This window comes from Nelumbo nucifera, chromosome 7 (assembly GCF_055504915.1).
Source record: "Nelumbo nucifera cultivar China Antique chromosome 7, China Antique-T2T, whole genome shotgun sequence".
Lineage (NCBI taxonomy): Eukaryota > Viridiplantae > Streptophyta > Magnoliopsida > Proteales > Nelumbonaceae > Nelumbo > Nelumbo nucifera.
The window spans coordinates 17846565-17871829 of NC_142655.1; the positions used below are offsets into that span (position 1 = coordinate 17846565).

At 39.3% G+C, this 25265-nt stretch overlaps 1 protein-coding gene across 5 annotated transcripts in view; it reads left to right on the forward strand.

The window, feature by feature from the left end:
* CIP111 (Cam interacting protein 111) overlaps positions 1 to 24962 on the forward strand; it is a 61474-nt gene extending 36512 nt beyond the window's left edge. For 3 of the 5 annotated variants that reach the window (XM_019199520.2, XM_088892088.1, XM_019199521.2), the window contains exons 7-12: positions 19357 to 19859; positions 20442 to 20868; positions 21257 to 21337; positions 21447 to 21637; positions 21719 to 21906; positions 22022 to 22439. In XM_019199520.2, coding sequence (XP_019055065.1) covers positions 19357 to 19859; positions 20442 to 20868; positions 21257 to 21337; positions 21447 to 21637; positions 21719 to 21906; positions 22022 to 22094 — 1463 coding nt within the window. In that variant the 3' untranslated portion in view covers positions 22095 to 22439. Of the gene's footprint in view, positions 1 to 19356; positions 19860 to 20441; positions 20869 to 21256; positions 21338 to 21446; positions 21638 to 21718; positions 21907 to 22021; positions 22440 to 24665 lie in introns of those variants that run through there. The other 2 variants (XM_088892090.1, XM_088892089.1) reach the window with 2 other exon arrangements.
* The last annotated feature ends 303 nt before the right edge of the window (positions 24963 to 25265 follow it).

A 25265-nucleotide genomic window follows, 5' to 3' on the forward strand; every position in this document is an offset into this window, starting at 1 on the left:
CATTTGTTAATCTTTTCTTTACAAAGAATGGAGTTTAAGAGCCAAGGGGAAAACTATTTAGGGGCTGGTGGTGCTGGTAGCATACCTGAGAACAGTTTTCAGATTACCACTGTAAAATTTGATGGGTCAAACTACCTAGAGTGGGCCCAATCAGCCATGATGGCTATTGGGGGTAGAGGAAAGCTAAGTTATTTACTGGGAGATGTCAAGGAACCAGCCGAGGACCAAATATATACCGAATGGGTTCAGGAGAACTATTTGGTTATGACATGGCTGTGTAACTCCATGCAACCACATATCATCCGAAATTATTTATGGGCAAAAACAGCTAAAGAAATTTGGGATATCATGAAAGAAACCTACTCCCATCCCCTCAATGTTGTTAGGGCCTATGAGCTAAAATGTAAGGTGAATAACCTTAAGCAAGGAGAGAAGCTAGTCTCGGTTTATTTTTCCACATTGAAATCCTTGTGGCATGAGATTGATCACTTAGAAACAATTGAGTGGGAAAGCCAGAAGGATGTACAAACCTATAGAAAGTAGGTTGAAACCAATAGGGTATTTGAGTTTCTAACTGGTCTGAATTCTGAGTATGACATTCTGAGACAACAACTTCTAACAAGAGACAATGTGACTCTATCACAAGCTTACTCTCTAGTGCATAGTGAAGAAAGTAGAAGGAAAGTTACGTTACAGTATTCGCCACTTGAATCAGCCTTGGAAGCAACTAAACCCAAGTTTGGGGGGGATAAGGAGAGAGATATGAAGAAGGAAGACAAGAAGAACCTAATATGTGAACATTGCAAGAAACCTAAGCATACCAAAGAAACTTGTTGGAAGCTGCATCCTCATCTAGTTCCCGCAAAACTCAGGAACAAAAAGGGGAATGCTAATACAGCTGTTACTACTGATTGTGCAGCATCATCAGGCACAAGAGCAGCACCACTAGACACTCTAACTGCTATCCGAGCTGCCTTGACTCAGTTGGAAAAGGAGGTTGGTAATTCAGCATCATCATCTCAGCCAATCACAACACCGGCTCCTCCCACCTCAGCATTTGCTCATTCAGGTACACGGGCCTCAGCTTATCATGCTTCAGCTCTAGGTAACATTGAACATTGTTGGGTAATATATTCAGGTGCATCTGATCATATGACTGGTTTGCCTTCACTATTTACTACCTATCACTTATCCTCTGGTAAAGACAAGGTGCTTATTGCTGATGGATCACTTGTTCCCATTTTTGGCAAGGGAGACATCAAGTTGTTTAGTGCCATTTCCCTGTCTTTTGTTCTGCACAAACTCAAAAGGGATGTTGCTGCTACAAACCTACTTCAGGAAAGAGATTTGTATCCATGGGTGTTACTTTCTTTGAGGATGTACCTTATTACTCTAGGGTTTCTTCTCATGGGGAGAGTAGTACGGTTGGGGTTAACACATCAGAAGTTCCTTTACTTGTTCCATTGAGTGAAGAGGGGTGTAATGGGGAGGGTTGTCAAAAATGTCGAGATTTGAGAGTTTATCACATACGATGGAGGCAAGTTGATTTCGGTCATCAGCAGTCCAGGTCAGCCCCAACTCCTTATGAAGATCTAGATCTAGGTACTACATCTCTTCCAGCTCCCATTACAGATGAGCCTTCTGCTGCTAAGCCTTTTTCATCTTCTGAGCCCTCACTCCCATTGAATGACCTTAACCTTCCCATTGCAGTCCGTAAAGGCAAACGCCGTTGCACCTCATCCATAACCGACTGTATCTCACAATTCTTGTCCTATGATCACCTGTCCCCCTCTTACAAGTCCTTTCTTACATCAATTGTTGATATTCCCATTCCTAGAACAATACAGGAAGCTCTGACCATTCCTGAGTGGAAAGATGCAATGGAGGTAGAAATGGATGCCTTTCTGAGAAACAATACCTGGGAGCTAGTTGATCAACCCAAAGGGAAGAAACCAGTTAGATGTAGATGGGTGTTTACTATGAAACATAATGCTGATGGTTCCATTGAAAAATATAAGGCCCGGTTAGTTGCAAAGGGATTTACTCAGACTTGTGGTATAGATTACTTGGAGACTTTTGCACTAGTAGCAAAAATGACCACTATTAGAGTGTTATTATCTCTTGCAACCAATTACTCTTGGCTCTTGTTCCAAATGGATGTTAAAAATGCCTTTCTCAATGGAGACTTGCAACCAGTTACCTCCTGGTTTTTATAGTACAGAGACATGTAAGAAGGTTTGCCGGTTGAATAAAGCTTTGTATGGACTAAAACAGTTCCCCAGAGCTTGGTTTGATAGATTTAGACAAGCCCTTGAAAAGTTTGGCTATGTGCAGGCTCAATCAGACCACACTTTGTTTATGAAGAAAGTTTATACTTCCTTGACTCTACTTGCTGTATATGTGGATGACATTGTAGTAACAGGGAGTGATAACAGCGAAATTGAGTCTCTTAAGAAACTTTTCCATCAAGAATTTGAGGTAAAGGACCTGGGAGAGCTACGATATTTCTTGGGTATTGAAGTAGCTCGGTCCAAGTATGGAATCTTTGTTTCTCAAAGGAAGTATGTCCTTGATTTGTTAGAAGAAACAGGAAAGTTGGGTGTTAAGCTAGCTAATACACCTATTGAACAGAATCACAAGATTAGTGCAGAAGGTGGAGCCTTTTGGAGATAAAGCTATGTTCTAAAGATTAGTTGGTAAACTACTATTATCTTTGTCTTACACGACCAGGCATCAACTATGCAGTCAGTATATGCACTCTCCCAGAACTACCCACCTACTTGTTGTTGAGAGGATATTGTCATATTTAAAGAGGTGTCTAGGCAGAGGTGTACTATTTAAGGATAATAATCACATGAAGATAGAAGTTTACACAAATGCAGATTGAGCCGATTGTGTTGATGATAGGTCTACCTTTGGATATTGCGCCTTTGTAGGAGGTAACCTTGTTTCTTGGAGGAGTAAGAAACAAAATGTTGTTTCTCGTTCTAGTGCTGAAGCTGAATATCGGTCTATGGCAAATGGTGTGGCTGAAATACTATGGTTGAAATCACTGTTTGATGAATTGGGTATTTCCTATGAGAAACCTCTAGTGTTGTACTGTGATAATCAGGCTGTTATTAATATAGCTCATAACCCGGTACAACATGACAGAACCAAGCACATTGAATTCGATCAACATTTTATTAGGGAAAGGGTTGCATCTCAAGAAGTCTGTCTTCCATATATCAGCTCCCACATGCAGCTTGCTAATCTTCTCACCAAGGCAGTTTCAAAGGAGTTAGAAGCAGATCTATGCAAGTTGGGAATGACAAACATCTATTCCCAACTTGAGGGGGAGTGTAGAAACCACTGATGTGGTCCCCACCTCTTTCTATTGTACTCGTATACAACTACTATGTGGTCCCCACCTTTTTCTATTGTACTCGTATACAACTACTAGTTATTTAAGTGTCAGTCCACAATTAGTTGTTAGTCTTTTATTAGGACTTTAGTTGTTGTCTTTTATTAGGATTATAATTTTGCCATGTAAGCAGTCTTATCCTTACTTCAGAATTAATATAAATAGAAAGAGGGGGGTGGCAGATTAAGCATCCTCTTCTTTTCTGAAATCCTTCTTTCGAAATATTCTTCTCTTCTTTTCTCTTTCTCCTCTCATTCTCTCCTCTCATCCTCTTAATTTCCTGTTGATTATACACCACAGCTTGGGCTGTCAGCAGTCTCATACGACTACAGTTTTAAAAGGCTATGAGGTGTTTTCCCTTTTAAGGAGGTTTGGTGCATGCCCATTCCCCCTAAGGTCTTGGCATTCTGTTGGGAAGTCTTCTACGGGAAACACCTTGAATAATCTACAAAAGAGGAGAACTTATCTTTGTCTCTCACCTAACTGGTGTACTCTTTGCAGGTCTTATGGTGAGGACTATTACCATTCACTAATTTCCTGTGCAGTTATTGTAGATTTGTGGGTTTGGCCCATCTCGTTCTTTGGGTGCAAGTGAAATAGGCCAGCAGATGTAAGCATGCATTTTGATCCATATACCATCTACTTTTGTTTGGCAGCAACGAAGAGGAAAAATATTGTGGAGGTATGCAAGAGCAGTGTTGGATTGAAGTCTTTGTATGTATGAGTATTCGGCTGATAAGAGTTCTTATTAGCCTATACTTAAGTTTAAGTTGTCCTGTACTGGGCCTTTGTTAATGGGCCTAATCCTGTTTAATGTTTTAAGTTGTCTGGGTGTCCCATCACTAATCAGGGGCATTCTAGTAACTTCCTGTATCATTGTACTACACCATAATATAAATAATAGTACTGTCGACTGAGTAGAGTGTTCGACATTCCTGCATCTCTTCTTCTTCTTCTTCTCTTTTCTGCTACTTCGGCTACAGTAATTTAGCTTTCATGGTATCAGAGCATTAGCTTCTTCCTGGTTTCAGCCGGCACACACTCTCTTCTCTTGTTGTCTTTTCATCTTCTCTCTCCCTTTTCTGGGTTGCTGTAGAGAAGACCTAGGGGTGTAAGAGTAAAGCAAGTTCGAACCTAGGGTTTCTCTTGGTTGTGGGACTCAAGGGAAGTAAGACCCAGAAGTAGATGTCCTACTAGGTTATTTCCAGCAAATAGTAGCTATTTGGCTACTAAGAGAGGTCTGTGTAGGACAGACCTAGTTGATGACTGATTTCAGCAGTTCTAGCACTAGCCGAAAGGGGCTTAGCTACTTCTACAGTTACAGGTTCGGTGCTCCAGCAAGACTCGCACAGACTTAGCTTCTTCTACAAAGCCACTGTTCACTTGCTACTGTTGCGGCCTCGAACTGTTCACTCACTACTGTACCCGAACTATTGCAGTTTTTTGGTTCAGCCCAAGTGAAGTCTATCTAGTGTTCTACCAGCACTGTGAACACTTCTACCATCATAGCAATGTGGCAAACAGCTCCAAGTTCAGGGTGGTTATCAGTCCGAAACCCCTCACCACTGCTGTGAGATTACCTAGGGAGCTGCCAGTTCCAGATTGTTCAGCACTGTGAACCCTAGTTGAGGACTGATGTCAGCAGTCCTAGTATTGGCCGCAAGGAAGGGCACTCTCTTTACAGTTGCAGTACTCAAAGTTCAAGTGGAGTCTGCATAGCACAATAGTTGAGAACCCTTAGCTTCAGGTCGGTTACCAGCCCAGAACTCCTTGCTTGCTGTTGTAACTGAACTGTTTCAGAATTGTGACAGTCTCGGCAAGTCTGAAACTGTGTCGAGTGCTGTCAGAACCTGCTGTGGTCATTTCAGCTAATCAGAACTGCTCCAGAACTGGTTCAGAACCTTCAGAACTGCTTCGGCTAGTCTCAATCAGTGTCACCTACACAGTGGCTGCAGTCAAGATGTCTTCAATACCCAGAGATGTTTCTTCTAGAGATAACAGGCCTGCGGCAAGTGGGAATTTTGTCACCAGCAACAATGATGACAACTCACAAAATACACCAACAGTGTCTTCTTCTCCTATGGGACAGGTTGTTGATTCCTCTGGAACTGGTACATTGGGCTTCTCTGCTAGTGAGGTTGAGATCCTTAGTAGGGCATTAGCCCGTCTAAGAAATAATTCTTTTGCTTCTACATCTCTTGCTAGATCAGGTACAGCCTCTGCCTTCAGTGCCACTGGCTCTATTGACTCTAATTCTTGGGTTATTGATTCCGGTGCTACTGACCATATGACACATATGTCTTCCCTATTCTCTTCATATCATTTGTTGTCTGGTCGGGATAAGATGAGAGTTGCTGACGGGTCTTTCTCCACTATCTCTGGAAAGGGAATTGTTGACCTAAGCAAGGACCTCTCTCTTAAATCAGTTTTACATGTTCCCAGTCTTACCTCAAATCTCTTGTCTGTTTCAAAACTTACCAAAAATTTGAACTGTAGTATAACCCTTTTTCCTACTCATTGTGTCTTCCAGGACAGATTGACAAGGAGAACGATTGGGTGCGGCATGAGTATGGAGGCCTCTACTACCTTGATGCGGACATCGGCTCAGCCTTACAAGCATCTGCTGCTAGTAATCCGGAAAGTGTGGAGTCAATAGCTAAGCTGCATCTTTGGCATGCTAGGCTAGGTCATGTGTCTTTCTCCTCATTAGAAATGTTGTTTCCCGAATTGTTTAAGGGCATTCCAAGTCAGAGTCTAACTTGTGAAGTATGTCAAATGTCAAAACAATGTAGAACTGTGTATCCAATTTCCAGCAATGAAATTTGTGCTCCTTTTGATTTGGTTCATTCTGATGTCTGGGGCCCTTCACCCATTGTTTCCTTTGATGACTTCCGGTACTTTATCAGTTTTATTGACCACTACTCTCGTTGTACATGGATCTACCTGTTAAAAGGACGGGATGAAGTACCACGGATAACCATGGCATTTTGCAAGATGATTGAAACACAGTTTAATAAGAAGATTAAGCAATTCAGGTCAGACAATGCTGTTGAATACTTTGAAAAATCCTTGAACTTATTCCTGGAAGATGCTGGCATACTACATCAGTCATCCTGTGCTTATACTCCTCAGCAGAATGGAGTTGCTGAGCGCAAGAATAGACATCTATTGGAGACAGCTCGAGCCTTAATATTCCAACACAAAGTCCCCAAGCAATACTGGTCTCAAGCTGTACTTTCTGCATCATATTTGATAAACCGGATGCCATCTAAGGTGTTGGGTATGAAAACCCCTTTCTCTGTTTTGTGCCCCACTCTTCCAGACTTTCCCCTTCCTCCTCGGGTCTTTGGCTGTATATGTTTCATACATGTGAAGGATCCAAAGAAGACTAAGCTAGATCCTAAGGCTACAAAGGGAATATTCTTGGGGTACTCTCCTACACAAAAGGGTTACAAGTGTTATGACCCTGTCTCCAAGAGAAAGTATGTCACCAGAGATGTGGTGTTCTTTGAGTCTCAACCCTATTTTCAGTCTTCTCAGAATCCTCTTCAGAGGGAGACTAGTGGGATGGAAGAGGATTCTCATTCTCCCTCCTTTTTTGTTCCCCTATCTACCTCGGGTCTTCCATCCTCTCCTCCTACTCCTTGTTGTGACATTCCGGGTCAACCCAGTGAGGCTCCCAGTGTGCCGGTTACCTCTCCTGATGCTGCAGATGTTCTTGAAGGCTCCAGTAGGCAACAAAAAGAGATACTTACATACAACAGAAGGAAAAGGGGTCCTCAACCTCATGACAGCAATCAGTTGGACTCGGATCAATCTGTCTCTACAATCCAAGGTAATTTCAACTCTCATACTTCTGATTTGGATCTTCCTATTGCTCTCCGTAAGCCTATCCGCTCTTGCACCACCCGGCACCCCATTGCTGATTTTGTTTCTTACTCACATTTATCTCCTGCCTATCACTCCTTTGTGTCTGCTCTTTCCTCTGTGCGTGTTCCTTCTAGGTACTCAGAGGCTGTGTCTGATCCAAGGTGGAAAGAAGCTATGAATGAAGAGATGAAAGCCCTAATGAAAGCAAGAACTTGGGAATTAGTGGATCTGCCAGAGGGGAAGACCACTGTTGGGTGCAAGTGGGTGTTTACTGTAAAGCACAGGGAGGACGGGTCCATTGAAAGGTACAAGGCCAGACTTGTGGCAAAGGGGTTTACTCAGAAAGAAGGGATTGACTACAAAGAAACCTTTGCCCCGGTAGCAAAGCTCAACACAATTCAGGTTCTATTGTCACTAGCAGCAAATTTTTCATGGGAACTTCATCAGCTGGATGTGAAGAATGCCTTCTTAAATGGTGACCTTCATGAAGAGGTATTTATGGAACCTCCACCAGGCTATGACTTTAGTAGAAAGGTGTGCAAATTGAGGAAAGCATTATATGGGTTGAAGCAATCTCCCCGTGCATGGTTTGAGAGGCTCTGTGGGGCCATGAAGAAAGTGGGGTACACTCAGAGTGGTGCAGACCATACCTTGTTCATAAGGAGACAGGATAGCAAACTTACTGCACTCATTGTTTATGTGGATGATATGGTAATTACCGGGAATGACTTGGAAGAGATAAAAAGACTGAAGGAGTTTCTAGCTTTTGAATTTGAGATCAAAGACTTGGGTCATTTGAGATATTTTCTTGGAATTGAAGTTGCCAGGTCAAGAGAGGGAATCTACATATGTCAGCGGAAGTATGTTCTTGACCTCCTAGAGGAAACAGGCATGATGGGGTGTAGGCCAGTAGATACTCCAATGGAACAGAACCATGGCCTGCAGGAATCAGTAGGGGAGGACTACTATGATAAAGAGAGATACCAAAAATTGGTAGGGAAGCTGATATACTTATCCCTCACTCGGCCAGATATTGCTTATGCTGTGCATGTTGTCAGTCAATTTATGCATTCTCCAAAGATTCCTCATATGAAAGCAGTTGAAAGGATTCTCAGTTACTTGAAGACTTGCCCAGGGAAGGGAATTCTCTTCAGGAAAAACAATAGAATTGAAATTGAAGCCTACACTGATGCAGATTGGGCTGGGTCTGTTGGAGACAGGAAGTCAACCTCGGGTTACTGTACATTTGTGGGAGGAAACTTGGTCACATGGCGCAGTAAGAAGCAGAATGTAGTGGCTAGATCAAGTGCAGAAGCAGAGTATCGAGCTATGGCCCACGGGGTTGCTGAACTCTTATGGCTCAGAACTCTTCTTAATGAACTTGGCATTAAGGCTGAAGGTCCTCTCAGGCTGTATTGTGACAATAAAGCTGCCATCAACATTGCCAACAATCCCGTGCAGCATGACAGGACAAAACATATTGAGATTGATCGGCACTTTGTTAGAGAAAGAATTGTCTCGGGTGAACTCTGTGTGCCTTATACTCCATCTGAGATGCAAATTGCGGATGTACTGACTAAAGGGCTGGCAGCAGCAAAGTTTAGGGACATGCTTGGCAAGCTAAACATGATTGATATCCATGCTTAGCTTGAGGGGGAGTGTTGGATTGAAGTCTTTGTATGTATGAGTATTCGGCTGATAAGAGTTCTTATTAGCCTATACTTAAGTTTAAGTTGTCCTGTACTGGGCCTTTGTTAATGGGCCTAATCCTGTTTAATGTTTTAAGTTGTCTGGGTGTCCCATCACTAATCAGGGGCATTCTAGTAACTTCCTGTATCATTGTACTACACCATAATATAAATAATAGTACTGTCGACTGAGTAGAGTGTTCGACATTCCTGCATCTCTTCTTCTTCTTCTTCTCTTTTCTGCTACTTCGGCTACAGTAATTTAGCTTTCAAGCAGCTTTGCTTTGGATAGTGTGGGAAGAAAGGAATGCTAACATATTCCAAGAGAAGGAGAGAAGCAAACAAGAATTGAAGGAATGTATCATTCTTGTGGCTGAAATCTTTGGGTTTATTTCATCAGTTCTCTTTTAGTGATCTTTGGAGGCATTAAGCAGCAGTGGCAGGTAGCTCCTTTTGGAAGAATAAGGTGTATATGAGTTGGGCACTCCTTTCTGAAGGCTTTAATAAATTAAATTTTGATGGGTAACAGTGAAGGTAACCCAGGTCCCTTTGAGATGCGAGGGGTTATAAGGAATGAAAGTGGTTATGTGGCTCTCTTATACTCGTGCCCTTTAGATGCGGAGGACTCCACTAGGGCGGAATTACAAGCTGCCCTGCAAGGGGTACAATTTGTAGTACAACTAGGAGTGGAACAGCTACTAATAGAGGGTGACTCCATGGTGGTTGTGGGGTGGCTATAGAACCTAGAGACTGTGGTTTGGTGCTTCAAGAATGAACTTAAAAAATTCAAGTGGATGACAAGATGTGTGTCAGAATACAATGGGTGGGGAGATCAGCTAATGCTATGGTTGATAGTTTAGTCAAGCAAGGGGCAAATAGGGAACAATTGTATTGAGCACCATTTTTGGTTTTGACTACTGTGAGAGGTCTCAGCTCATGCCTCTCCTTGAATACTTGTACCTGTTTTCTCCACTCTCTAATAAAAAATTTTTCACATTCATCAGAAAAAGGCTATGAGGTGAGGTAGAGCAAAATGCCTAGCCTCATAGCCTTTCCATGGATTAAGAGGCTACTGCATCGGATTTGATGAGATGTACACCTCACAAAAAGTGTAGAAATTGGAAGAAAACAAAAGAAAATTTTAAAATATTATTTGTTATAATACTCCAGAATTCAAGAAAGTTTAATTATTTGGTTGGTTATAAATAAAACAAAACAATCTAAATTCAAAAACCATTCATAAATCTCAGCATCAGATGGTTAACCTAAGGTACACAAAGGAGGAAGAGGTATCAGCGTGGGTGCTGTCTAAGCTGTTGTTGTTTGTGGAGTTTCTGGGTATCTCTATAAGAGGCGTGGAGGACGAAACAAAAGCTTTTTTGGTTGCAATTGAGAATAGACACTTAATGGAGAAGGGCAAGAAGAACCAGAGGCAATCTAATGGGCTGTTGCGTCTGGCCTGGGGCCTTAATGATGGTGGAGGGGTGGGGAGCCGAAATAACAGATCTGTAAGAAGATAATTTATGGTGAACTTGAAATTGATTTTGTGGAATGTGAGAGGACTTGGCTCTGGTAGAAGGAGACTGGTGATTGGGAATTTTTTGAAGGAAAAGAAACCTGATATCCTTTTGTTGCAGGAAACGTAACTCCAAAATTTCAGCTCCAGAATAGTGAGAAGTGTATGGGGTTTTGGCCCATGTGATTGGCTGTCACTACTGTCAGTTAACACTGCTGACGGTGTAGCTGTAATTTGGAACACAAGCAATTTTAAGCAGCTAGATAAAGAGATTGGCAGATTTTCTGTTTCAGTTGGACTGCACTAGATCCCATCTGATGTTTCTTTGGTTGTGACAGGAGTTTATGGCCCCGTTGAGTCCAGCCTAAAAGAAGCTTTCTGGGCCGAGCTAGAGGGTGTGAGAAGGAAGTGGAGTGGACCCTGGACAATCGGTGGTGATTTCAATGCCATCCTAAGGGTGGAAAACAAAAAGGACTGCACTAGATCAGATAGAGGTATGCGGTTATTTTCAGATTTCAGGCAGAAATGGGAGTTGATTGATCTGCCTCTGGCTGGGGCATTCTATACTTGGACTAACAACCAAGAGCAGCTCTCTCTGGTCAGATTGGATAGGTTTGTAATTCCCAATGATTGGGAGGAACTCTTTCCCAATTCGATTCAAGAAGCACTTCCGAGACCAGTTTCAGACCATGTGCCCTTGCAGCTGAAAATAAATGGAATTAGAAGGCAAGGTAATTTTGATGTGTTGGCTTTTCAAGAGGAGGTCAAGTGGAGGCAAAGATCAAGAATCAAGTGGTTAAAGGCAGGCGACAGTAATACTGCCTTCTTCCTCAAGATGGCCAATGCAAGATGGAGAGTTAATTCAGTTTCTACGAGAACTTATACAAAGAACAGTGCAGATTTACGCCAAAGCCAGAGGGACTGAGTTTCAAAAGCCTTTCTGAGCAAGAGGCAGAAGAGCTGGAAAAGCCTTTTTCAGAGGTTGAAATCAAGAAAGCTGTGGATGAGCTGGAAGGGGAGAAGGCTCCTAGACCCGATGGTTTTACCATCTGTTTCTTTAAAAAATATTGGGAGCTAGTCAAACAAGACTTTCTAAAAGTCTTTGAGGATTTCCATACTTCGGCGGCTTTTGAGAGGAGTCTGAATTCAACCTTCATCTCTTTAGTCCCCAAGAAGAATGGAGCCAAAGAGCTGAAAGATTTCAGACCCATCAGCTTGTTATGGAGTGTTTATAAGATATTGGCTAAAGTGCTTGCTAGCTACAAGATTAAGAAAGGTCATGAGCTCTCTGATTTCCAGCTGTCAAGGTGCTTTTGTAAGCAACAGACGTATACAGGACAGTGCCTTAGTTGCCAATGAACTCATTGACTCGAAAGTTAGGAGTGGGGAGGCAGGTCTGGTTTGTAAACTGGACCTAGAGAAGGCTTACACGATCATGCAAACTGGGCTTATCTAGATTACATGTTGGACAGAATGCAGTTTGGACAGAAATGGAGAAACTGGATGAAAGTTTGTATCACAACCTCTAGTTTCTCAGTTTTGATCAGCGGGGCAGCTAAAGGCAAGTTCAGAAGTTCGAGGGGTTTAAGACAAGGTGACCCTCTGTTACCTTTTCTGTTCTTGAAAGTAATGGAGGGCTTAAGCAAAATGACTGAGAGAGTGGCAGAGACAGGCCTGTTGGGAGGTTTTGAGATCAGTCCTGGAGGTACAAGAGTCTCATTGCTGCAGTATGCTGATGACACTATTTTTTTGTAAGGCTTCTCCGGAGCAGGTCCTTAATCTCCACTTCCTTTTGATCTGGTTTGAGGTGGTGTCAGGTCTGAAAGTTAACTTCTCTAAAAGTGAAATGTTACCAGTTGGGACCATCTCGAATATTCAAGAGTTGGCTGAAGTGTTGGGGTGTAAAACTGGTAAATTCCCCTCCTCTTACCTTGGTCTTCCTTTAGGGGCAAAGAGTAACTCAAGCAGCATTTGGAATCCCGTTTTGGAAAGAGTTGATAGAAAACTTGCCTCGTGGAAAGCTAGATATCTCTCCAAAGGGGGTAAACTCGTTTTGGTTAAGAGTGTTCTGGCCAGCTTGCCGACCTACTATATGTCTCTCTTCTTGATGCCCACGGAGGTGGCTGTGAAGATTGAGAAAAAGATAAGGGACTTTCTGTGGCGAGGGTGGAAAGACTCCTCGAAGTACCACTTGGTAAAGTGGTAAGAAGTATGCAAGCCCATTTCCCATGGTGAGCTTGGGATTAGGAAGGTGAAACTCTTCAACCTTGCTCTCGTGGGAAGCTGGTTTTGGAGATTCTCCACTGAGAGTCAGGAGCTGTGGAGGATGTTAATAGCCGGAAAATATGGTTTTAGTGGAAATGGTTGGGATGCCGGAGGGTCACAGCAATCTTTTGGGTGTAGTGTATGGAAAGGTGTTTATAAAGCCTATACTCTTTCCATCAGAGGTATTTCTTATAAAGTAGGAAATGGTAGGCGACTGAAGTTCTGGTTGGATCCTTGGTGTGGTAACTTCTCTCTAAAAGAAAGGTTCCCTGTTTTGTATGATGCAGCTGAAGACAATTTGATATCGGTTGTAGATTGTTTTGCACAGGTGGGAAAGGTTCTAGTTTGGTCCCCTGCTTTCAGAAGGAATTTCAACGACTGGGAGTTGGATCAGGTGGCTGAATTGCTCTGTGATTCAAGAGCAACACCCAGATCTGCAATCTGAGGATACTAGATGCTGGCTGTGGTCCAAATCTGGTTGTTTTACTGTCAAATCTTTCTATCTGGGCTTGCTAGGGAGTAACAGCCAGGCCTTCCCATCTAGAGCCATATGGGAGACCGCAGCTCCTTTGAAAGTCAAATTTTTTTCTGTGGGTAGCTGCAAAAGGAAAATGTCTCACCAAAGGTATGTTGAGTAGGAAGGGTTTCAACTTATCAGTTTTAAACTGTCCCTTGTGCAATTTGGCTCCAGAAACAGCAAATCACCTTTTTTTACACTGGTTTCACAGAAGAGGTGTTGCAGCACTTCCTTAGAGCTATAAATCTGAGTTGGACAAGGAAGGAAAGCTAGTATGGTCTGCCATTCCAACTACTGTTTTATGGGCAATTTGGATAGAAAGGAACGATAGGATTTTTTAACAAAAAAACAGGACTGAGGCTGGGGTGATTAACTTTGTAGTGGAAGAGTTGAGAAGCTGGTTGTCTAGCTCTGATTTGTTTAAAGATGTTTTTGGTTCTGGGGCTATAAGGATGTTTTGAGGGTGAACTTTTTTGGGGGGCTATAAGGTTGTTTGTATAGACTATTGTACAGTCTTTTTACAGTTCGTACTGAATACAACACTTTACCTTTTTAAAAAATACATACATACATACATACATACAAAAATAAGAAAACTAACAATATCAATATAATAAAAAATTAAACAAATTTGTTAAGTAATTCTTATACACTCAGTTACTCATATGCCATTTAGTTCCAATAAAGAAATTGTATATGAAGGAAATTATCACTAGATTTCTTTTCTTTTCCCTAATCCAATTATAATTGATAGAAATACCCTATGTGGTCATTGTATGGACAAATTTTACATAGTATTGGGCCAAGGGAAAGCCCCTCCAACACTTCCCTTGTTTCATGTGCATGGGGATTTTGCTCTATTTTGGTAAGCTTGTTTCACTCGCTTGCCTCCACTTAAACAACCACCCCTGCTGGCATTAATTGCCTCCAGTTGAAAATATGCATGTTAAATAGATAGATTATTTTATTTGGTTAAAAAAGGTTATAACCATTAGCAATTTGCAGACGATACTTTGTTATTATGTGATGGTGAGGATCTAGCGTGGATTACAAATTTGAAGACAATGGTGCAACACTTTGAACGAATGACAAACCTAAAGGTGAATTTTTATAAAAGTTGCATAGTAGGAATCATCATGCCAAATGGAGAACTAGCAGAGTGTGCAGCTATCTTGGGGTGTAATGTATCTCAGTGACCTCTGAATTCCTTAAGTTTACCCCTTGGAGCTAACCCAAAAGAGTTAAGTTTCTAGAACCTTGTCGTGAAGAGATTCTCTAAAACAATGTTGTCAAAATTTTACGATCCACAATTTGAATCATGAATCCAATTACCATTAGGCATTGTTGGTGTTTTAGGGATGAAGAGGGCAGCATTATTGGTCTATTTTCTAGGCCAATAGGTGAAGGGGACTCATTAAGGGCTGAGATCTTGGCTATGATGGAAGGAATGCGAAGAGCAAAGGATATGAATATCAGTAAATTGATCATAGAAGGGGATTCAAAACGGGTGGCAAGATGGTTGCAAAGGGAAGATGTTGGACCGTGGAATTATAGCAATGAAAGGAAGAAATTCAAATAGCAGACACAAGACATGGAAGTGAGGGTTTGTTGGGTGTAGGGGTGGATTCGAGTCGAGCCGAGCCGAATAGTACCAGGCTCGAGCTTGGCTCAAGACTATTGTACAAGGCTTGATCTCGAGCTCAAGCTTGATTTCGAGTCTAGAGTTCATAAGTTCGAGCTCGGCTCGACTCGGCTCGTTTTATATTTTATAAAAATAAAAATTATATATAAAAAAATTTTTATTTCATATTTAAAAATTAAGAATTATAATAATTAATAATATAATACTTTTATTATATATATATATATATTCGAGCCGGCTCGTGAGGCTCACGAGCCGAGCTCTAGTAGGCTCGAGCTTGGCTCGTTTAATAATCAAGCCATTTAATTGGGCTCGAGCTCAGTTGAAACTAAGCCGAGCCGAGCTTTTCACGAGCCGAGATCAAGCAGCTCGTGAAAAGCTCGGCTCGTTGCCACCCCTAGTTGGGTAAAAAGAATTGCCAATGGTTTAGCTAATGCTTTGGCAAAACAAGGGGTGGGAGGAAATCAATTGCTTGAGGTTCAATTGTAAATTCTTTTTTATCTTTCGGGAGAGTTAAGAGCTTTTAGCTCTCCCCCTTGTTGTTTATGGTCTTAATGAAATCTGAAGTTATTGATAAAAAAATCCCAAGGGTTTCAATTTGAATCTTATGTCTGAATCCTTTTCTGCAAAAATCTTACAATTTTTTATTGAATCCTATGATTCCTTTGATTCATTGCAATTCAAATAAATTCAATTAAGAAATAGTTTTTTACTTTGTCATTTTTTGTTTATATTTAGTTTTGTCATGGGAGACTTGTTTTAAAGCCCTTAAGAAAATGATTTGTTTGCATTACTTAAGACCAACATTGACTTTATTTTGCATCATATACAGGTTAAATAGTCAAACTTGATTGTATGATATTATTGTCGTGGGCTTCTATTGTATAAGTGGTAAATTCTATTGTTTTATGTACATATATATCATACATGGACTAAAATAGGGTAAAATCACTTTCCTATATATATATATATATAGATCCTTTTAATATATCTATATTTAATTTTATTGACAAGTTTGTAAAAATAGAAATAATCTTATGATTTATGATACAATTACGATTTTTAAAACATTGCTTTAAAATGCTTGTTTGCTGGAAAAAGGGGCACTTATCTCTAGGGGATAGGATTACCTTAATTAGATCAATCCTAGCAAGCCTTCTAGTGTATTATTTGTCAATTTTTAGGATCCTAGAAGGTGTTAGTCAAAATTGGAGAAGTTGATGAGAGATTTTTTGTGGGAACTAGGGAAAGAAAAGAGGGATCATAGGATTGGTTGGGAAGTGGTTAACAAAAGTAAAAATCTAGGGGGTATAGGGTTGGGGAACATCCAAAGGAGGAACTTAGCTTTGTTGGAAAAGTGGTTATAGTCAAAAGTGATTGTTAGTATTCATGGGTTCTTGGACAATGGGTGGGATGCTGGAGTATTGGTTGGGGAACTTGTGCTTCTTTGTTGAAGGTCATCCATGCAGTGCTACCGTTATTTCTCCCCTTTGTTAAGTATGATCTCTATTGTGGGGATTGTATCAAATTTTGGGAACATGTTTTCCTGGGAGCCTCCCCTCAAAGGACCAATTTCCCTCTTTATCTTCTCTGTCCTATTTGCATATGAACCGATCTCTAAATTTCTGGTTCCTTTGAACTCGCGAAATGGTTTTAATTGGGATTTTAGCTTTTGAAGGGGAATAAGGGATTCCAATATTCCTAATGTGCTTACCTTAATTCAAACCTTTGAAGAAGTATCCCTTGATCCTTCCAAATCTGATGACCGGATTTGGACTTGCTCTTCCTTGGGTTTGTTTTCCTGTGCCTCATGTTTTAAAGCCCTATCTCAACCTTCAACTAACTTTTTAAGCCCTTTCCCTGCTAAAGAGGTATGGTATAAGCCTGCCCCACATTGGATTGTGGCTTTTTTTAGGAAGTTGTCCTTAAGTAGATACCTGTGATATGCTCCAAAGAAAGAGACCAAATTGGTGCATTGATTGCATTCTATATAAGGCTGATGGTGAAAATTGCTACCATTTACTAATATCCTGTCCTTTTGTTGTCTAAATTTTGGAATGGTTTTTCTCTTTGTTTAGGTTCAGGTGGAATCTCCTGGCTGATGTTCCTAACCTCTTTGCTACAACAACCCTTGCATGGCTAAAGTAAAGGGGAAGACTCAGAACCTCTTTTATACAACCACCTTTGCATGGCCAAAGATAAGGGGGGAGACTCATGTTGAGATGTGTAAGGACGACAATGCTTTAGAGAATATGGGAGTATAGGAACTCAAGAATTTTCTTTGAAAAGGAGAGAAGCAAGGAGGCTCTAATTGAGTGTATTATGATTAGACTGGTCCACTGGTTGAAGTCACTGGAAACATTCTCATCCATTACAGTAGATGATATGATATTTAGAAACTGGAAGTGGCTGACTCATCCCACAATAAGAGTATCACAACTCCTTTATGGTCTCCACCGAATACAGGGTTCATTAAACTCAACTTTGATGGAAGTAGTGCTGGAAACCCTGATCTGTCAAGAGGGAAAGATAATTGCTCTATATTAAGGCCCAACAGGTGAAGGGGATTCTCTTAGGGCTGAGGTCATGGCAATGATGGAAGAAGTACAACAAGGCTCTTGAACACTGGGAAAGTAACCATTGAAGGAGAATAAGAACTGGTAATAAGGTGGTTACAAAATGAAGGAATGGATATGAAATTACAACAATGAGAAGTTTAAATGGTTGACAAATGATATGGAAGTGAGAACACAATGGGTTAAAAGAATGTTAATTCCTTTGCAAATGCTTTGGGAAAGCAATGGGTGGGGATAGGAAGTATGTTTTGGGCACAGTTGTAAAAATAAAATTGCTTGGAGAAAGATAAGAGAGTTTATAGAAGTAAATATAAAAGTTTGTTATGAAATAAATAAATCAGTGTTCATATTGTCCTTGATTTTTAAGTTTACTATAAACTATGGGAGATTAGGAACATGTTCCATGATGCGTTTTGTGGAGTTGGTTTGTCTGCTATTCCATAGGACTCCATGCTGGTTCCTTGCCTTTCTTACCATAAAGTAATTTTCAACCCGTGTTGCATTACCATGGAGCATGTAGACATTGACTTAAAGCCTATTTGGTCTAAGAAACAAGATTGTCATCTACAACTGAAAATAAACAGTAAACAGAGCAAATTTGAGGATTTTCTTGTAACCTTAATAAAATTTTGGGAAAATTCCCGATTACTGCCCTGTACTTTGGGCCTAGTGCCACTATGGTCCCCAAGCTTTAAAACGCGACAATTCAGTACCCAAACTTTCAAAACATGCCAATCCAGTACCTGTCGTTAAGTGGCATTTGAAAAGACACAAATGCCCTTCGAGTGTCATCTAATTTCTTTATCAATCATCCAAACGTTGGAAAAAAATTGACTAGTCCCACTGAGACGTGACCCCAACTTTCTTGGAGAAAGATAAGATTGTTATGAAAGATTGCTTGGAGAAAGATAAGAGAGTTTATAGAAGTAAATATAAAAGATTGTTATGAAATAAATAAATCGGTGTTCATATTGTCATTGATTTTTAAGTTTACTATAAACTATAGGAGATTAGGAACATGTTCCATGATGCGTTTTGAGGAGTTGGTTTGTCTGCTATTCCACAGGACTCCATGCTGGTTCCTTGCCTTTCTTACCATAAAGTAATTTTCAACCCGTGTTGCATTGCCATGGAGCATGTAGACATTGACTTAAAGCCTATTTGGTCTAAGAAACAAGATTGTCTTCTACAACTGAAAATAAACAGTAAACAGAGCAAACTTGAGGATTTTCTTGTAACCTTAATAAAATTTTGGGAAAATTCCTGATTACTACCCTGTACTTTGGGCCTAGTGCCACTATGGTCCCCAAACTTTAAAACGCGACAATTCAGTACCCAAACTTTCAAAACATGCCAATCCAGTACTTGTTGTTAAGTGGCATTTGAAAAGACACAAATGCCCTTCGAGTGTCGTCTAATTTCTTTATCAATCATCCAAACATTGGAAAAAAATTGACTAGTCCCATTGAGACGTGACCCCAACTTTCTTGAATAGAAGAGGCAAGGATTTGGGACTTTTTTTATCATTGTTTGGATGGTTGATAAAGAGAACTAGATGACACTCAAAAGCGCATTTGTGTCTTTTCAAATGCCACTTAATGGCTGGTTAATGGACTGGTTAACGGAAGGTACTGGATTGGCACGTTTTGAAAGTTCGGGTACATTTTAAAGTTTGGGGACCAAGGTGGCACTAGGCCCAAAGTACAGGGTACTAATCAGAAATTTTCCCTAAAATTTTTTATTTTTGCATGATGAGACTTTCAAAAAGGAAATATGAAATTAAATGAAGGCTCTGTGTAATTGTCTTTGTCAGTTGTCTTCTTCAAGAACCTTTATTGGGTGTGGGATTAGAACACTTCACTAAAAAGTTAATTTTCAGGTGTTCCATCTCCTAAGCAGAGGCTGGATATTCTACGTACTATTCTCAATGAAATGGAGCACTCCCTTGTAGATATGCAAATTCAACATCTAGCCTCAACAACTCATGGTTTTGTTGGTGCTGATCTGGCTGCACTCTGCAATGAGGCAGCATTGATTTGTCTCAGGCGTTATGTTAAGTTCAAGAAATCTTGTGACTCATCTGCAGTGTCGGAGAATGATGTTCAATGCAAGGAAACAGGTCTTTTATTTGGTGATTGCTCAGATGCTAAAGTGTTAGGATCTGATCCCTCTGGAGCCATGCAGACCCAAATTTCCACCAATATTGTAGATTGTTCATCTTCGCTCTCAGATATGACCGTCTTTTCAGAGATTAACCAATCTTCTGACTTTAGGTCAACAGTTCAAAAATGTACAGATGTCCAGGAAGAATCTTTGCTTAAAGTGGATTTTACAGATTTTGAAAAAGCTAAGATGAAAGTAAGACCAAGTGCCATGAGAGAGGTATTATTCTTGTTAACACTTGCATTTCTCTGTTAATAATTTATTTTGGAAAAAATATTTGATGGAACTGGTATAATTAACCACAATCTGACAACAATTTCTAACTTGGTAAAAATGAAATGAAATCCTAAATTTTCAAAGTTCTCAATGGAACTGGTATACTTTGAACCTTGCTAAACACAATGGAATTTCAAAACAGGATTCATGTAGTTGACCTATATAGTTGGGATTAGGCTTAGATATGATGTTAATGATGATCACTCTACTTGAATGTCAGACCAAGTAATACTTATTCATCTATCTCCCCAGATTCTGTCTTTCAGCCAGAAGGTCAAGATAGTTTTGGCCACCTGATGTTTTACACTACATTCTGTCTGATTGACCAACCAGATTTGACAGTGCAGATTTATGAATTGGTTACTGAATGTGATATTTGGGGTATTGGATCCATAGAGGATGATGTACCTTTTATCTATCATGCAACTCCCTCCTGATGTGCCTCAAATCTATCATGCAACTCCCTTCTGGTGTATCAAAGAGAACATTGAAATATTCCTGATGATTTTGTATCTTAATTGGCAGGTTATACTTGAAGTTCCAAAGGTTAGATGGGATGATGTTGGGGGTCAGAATGAGGTTAAAAAACAACTCATGGAAGCAGTAGAGTGGCCCCAAAAGTATCAGGATGCTTTCAAGCGTATTGGCACTCGCCCACCCACAGGGGTGTTGATGTTTGGTCCTCCAGGTTGCAGCAAGACCCTTATGGCCCGAGCAGTAGCTTCTGAAGCAGGACTGAACTTCCTTGCTGTGAAAGGTCCAGAACTTTTCAGTAAATGGGTTGGTGAATCTGAGAAGGCTGTAAGGTCTCTGTTTGCCAAAGCCAGGGCCAATGCTCCATCAATTATATTTTTTGATGAAATAGACAGCCTTGCCATCATCCGCGGACAGGAAAGTGATAGAGTTTCTGTTGCTGATAGGGTTATGAGCCAACTCCTTGTTGAGTTGGATGGTAAGGCCATAGCTGTCTATCTACTCTATATGTTTGTATTTTAATTTCCATGCAAAACTGCATAGACAAAGCTTATCAAAAAAACTGTGCCAACATATTTTTTATGAATTTTATTTTACTATAATTTGCTGATAGTGTGATAGATGTGGAGAAACTTCAAAGATTAAAGAAACTTTATTAGTAAGAAAGAAAGTCAAAACTCAGTTTCCAGGGAGATACTCTTGAAAAAGGGTTTAATTGCCATATTTGTATGGGAGGCATCAAAATCCAGTACTTACATTTCTCCTCTTCATGTGATAGATGCCGATGCATTAAATCTTTTAGGATTAATAATTTGTGTCACATTTTGTCCCTAATGAACTAAACAGTTTTTTTTCTTTCTTTTCAGGCTTGCATGAAAGAGTTGATGTTACTGTTATCGCAGCTACCAATCGTCCAGACAAAATTGATCCAGCCCTCCTAAGACCAGGTAACCCAGAACAACCCCCCACCCCCCCAAAAAAAACACCTTAAAAGAATGAGAAAAAAAGTCCCTAAAGTTGACAACCTGCCTAATTGTTGATTGATATTTTGGACAGGGCGTTTTGATCGGCTGTTGTATGTAGGACCTCCAAATGAAATTGACAGGGAAGATATATTCCGCATACATATGCGTAGAATGCCTTGCAGCTCCGATATTAGCATGAGGGAGCTTGCTCATCTCACTGATGGATGTACTGGGGCAGATATATCATTAATCTGTCGCGAAGCAGCCATTGCAGCCATTGATGTCTGTTGACTTCCTATCACAGTTATGTGCACTATTTTTTGAAATACTGAGTTATTGATCCATAAATTTCAAAATTGTCAGGAAAATTTGGATGCCTCAGAAATATCAATGGAACATTTCAAGACTGGAATTGCACGAGTACAGCCATCAGAGGTTCAGTCATACCAAGAGTTCTCATTGAAGTTCCAGAGACTTGTCCACAGCAAATTGCTAGCAGATGACATAGGGCACCAACACAAATCGAGCATATCCAAGTGGACTGTATTACGGTATCCATATCTCTCTTTTTTTCATTACATTCTTGGTTATATTGATTAGTTCTGCAAATATATCCTTTTCTTTCTAGAATTTCATAGTAAAAGTAATTAAGTTCAATTTATGAAGCAGGAGTAAACTGAAATCTTTGATGCTATTGCCTTTTCAACTTCCAGCTGTTCTTGCATCATCAAAAGCTTAAGAGTGGCAGTTTATTTTCTTTCTTTTTCTTCACTGTGTATATCTCCAAGTTCTTTATTTGCAGTATCTAGAGAATTTGTTCTTCATTCGGTGCAGCAGCAGATTGTACATTTAATCCCCCAAGGGATTCAAATCCAATGGGTGGATTAGTCACCCATGAGTTATAGCAAAAGATGTTTATATTGTTTAACTTAAAAGCATAGGAACATAAAGGTTGATATTATGTAAATAGAAATTTTGGCTGATGCAAGTAGACCATCATCTTTTAATTAAGATGCCAAAACTTCAAATTTCTGAATGTTTATCTATTTTTATGTTTTTTTAGGCAATAAGGGTAATTTGATCATATTACATGTTTGTAGGATCTGGCTATAGAGTTTGACGTGTCTAATCAAAATGTTCAAATCATCTGAAATGAAAAGAGTATCAGAAATGCAGTTTTAAGAGACACTGGGATATATAGGTTATATAAATACTACATATAATATATTTCACAAATATTAATTCACTTGCATTTGATGGATTGATGTCCTGTTTTTAAATTTTTAAAATAAATGACTAGGGTTCAAGTCTCTTAACTTGCATTTTTCTTTAAAATATGTGTATTAAAGTAATAAGTACATTAAAGCGGCACAAATAAATGTAAACAGAAAGGCTTCTAGCCATGAACATTTTGAAGTTTCAATCCATGTTATGACTCCATTAGTTTCATAAAACCAGGACTGGTTCACCAGTCTTTTAGTTAAATTGGTTTTTCAGCTGGTTTTGGCTGATTTTTCATGAATCATGGTTTTCAATATATGACTGAACCAGCCATTGGGCCAGGTCACGGTTTTAATTGGTCTAATTGGCTGGTCTGGTCCGGTTTTTAAACAATAAAATTATAAAAAGTATAGCGGAAGACCTGCCTTTCTAATTGACAGCCCAGGTTTGAATATTCTTAATAGCAGTTTTTATTACACAAAATAGGTGTACCAGATACATCGTAAAATCATTGTATTGGTTTGTATCAATTGTTATAGACTCGATTCCTTTTGATGTTTTAGGCACATCAGTTGATACCATGGATATGGGTGGAATGGGATTGTGTTTTGGCCGTTCCACCTGTGCAATGTATTTGAAAGCCCATAGGTTGATGGCTTGATACATATGGATACTTCAAACCATGTGTCTACTCAATTGTGTAAAATTTTAGAGTTACTATTCAAGTACAAGATTTAAAGTATCGTAAACACAGATACATTGTGGATATGCATGGACAAAGTGGAAAATTAAGATATAAATAAATACACTAGGAAAATTCAAATAAATCATATTTAAATCAAGAAAATTATTAATTTAAATGAATGTTAAATTATTTTATTTATTTTTTAAATTTGGTTAATTGTGTACAAATAAGAAAGTTGATAAAGTGTATTAGAAAGTTTGCAAAGTTCAAAGTACTGATACCCTAAATATAGATAGTAACATTTTAATAGGTTTATACTTTAAATAAACATGTAAAGATGAATATTTCTTAGGACAAAAAGAGTATTGACAAGTTGACACGCTCAATACTCAATGTTTAAGTATTGTATATCGATACTTTGAACCTTGAAGTTAAAGCACATGTCGTTTGACAAATTGTAATACTATGGTTTGTTGGAAGAATCTCACTTTCATGTGGTGACCTGTAATTAAGTCATAATATTTGAATTTGTGTATGTAATTTTTAGCAATACTAGCTAATGGGGTAAATTCAAATTTGAGTGTATGGATTTGTAACAATTAATATTAGCTTCCAGTGGCTGAGTATGGGGTTTGTGATGGTTGAGTATCATTTGTAATATTCAAATAAAGTTGTAATAGTTGATTATGAATTTCTAGCAGTTTAATATGGTTTGCAATGGCTGAGTATAAGTTTGTATCAGTTGAGTATGGCTTGTAATGATTCATCATGGATTAGTTATAGTTTTCTACCAATAGTCTCAATTTATAATGGTTGAGTATTAGTTCTTAACAATGGCGTATAATGGTTTTGTAAAGGCTTTCATGATTTTGTAATGGTTCAGTATGGGTTTTATAATTGTTAAAAATGGCTCAACGGTTGAGTATGAATCTGTAATTGTTCGTGACAGTTGAATATAGTTTGGAATGGTTGAATATGTGTAACAGTTTGGAATGGTTGAAATTCAGTCCGTAGCAATCAAGCATCGATTGAAATACATCAAAACAGACTAATATGCAGTGTTACAAGCCTAATATGTGATGGTTATAGTGGAAAAATGCTCAAATGCCTTCAAATTAAATCATCACATGCAAATATCTATTTTGATTGAAAATTTCTACTTGTAAGTATTTATTTGGAATTTTATGTTTTTTACAATATTGAGGAAATCTCAGCAATTACACCTAGAACCTTCCAATCATCAACAAATACTTACCTTTAGTCATACGAATTATACTAGTCTGAATGTCTGATATAAGTTGTTCAAATTTTCAGTTGATCTTACAAGTTAAATCACTAAGCTCTGAGACAAAATTGTGTAATTGGTTTGAAGTTGCTATATAATTGGTTTAATTGTCCTTGTAGGAGTTTCCTTTTATTTGCTTTAGTAATCTGAGAGAGTTGAAGGGTACCGGTATCTGCTACTTGTTAAGCACCTAATATCTTGGAGCTTGGATCTCTAGAAAGCAAAAAGTTATTTGAACACGACATCCAATCACACATCAAGAATATCTTCTGTACATGTATGCTAAATTCATGTGAGGATGTTTTCAATATGCAACCGCATGCTGTGCTCTCGGACTGTTTGCACAGTTTTTGCTTGCAAGTGATCCTGTTTCAATATCTCCTTCCCATTAAGTTTTTTTTTTTATGTTGATTACATACCCGCTGAATACTTCATTATTCTTCATCTTCAACCACTATCAAATGGCCCATCAGATTTATTAATTTTAAGGTGTCATTTGATAAGTGTTGAATCAGCTGAATTGAATTAGGTATTGTTTTGGACTTACGGGACCTAAAGTAGTCATCCCAATATGCCATTCAACCATTAAGGAGTTCAACCCCCTACTTAAGTGTTTATCCAGTGAAAGATGAACCAATAAGCAATTTGATTCAGTCAATAAGTCGTCATCAAATGGCCCCTAATAGAAGGGTAAATTGGGACGATATAGACATAGATGC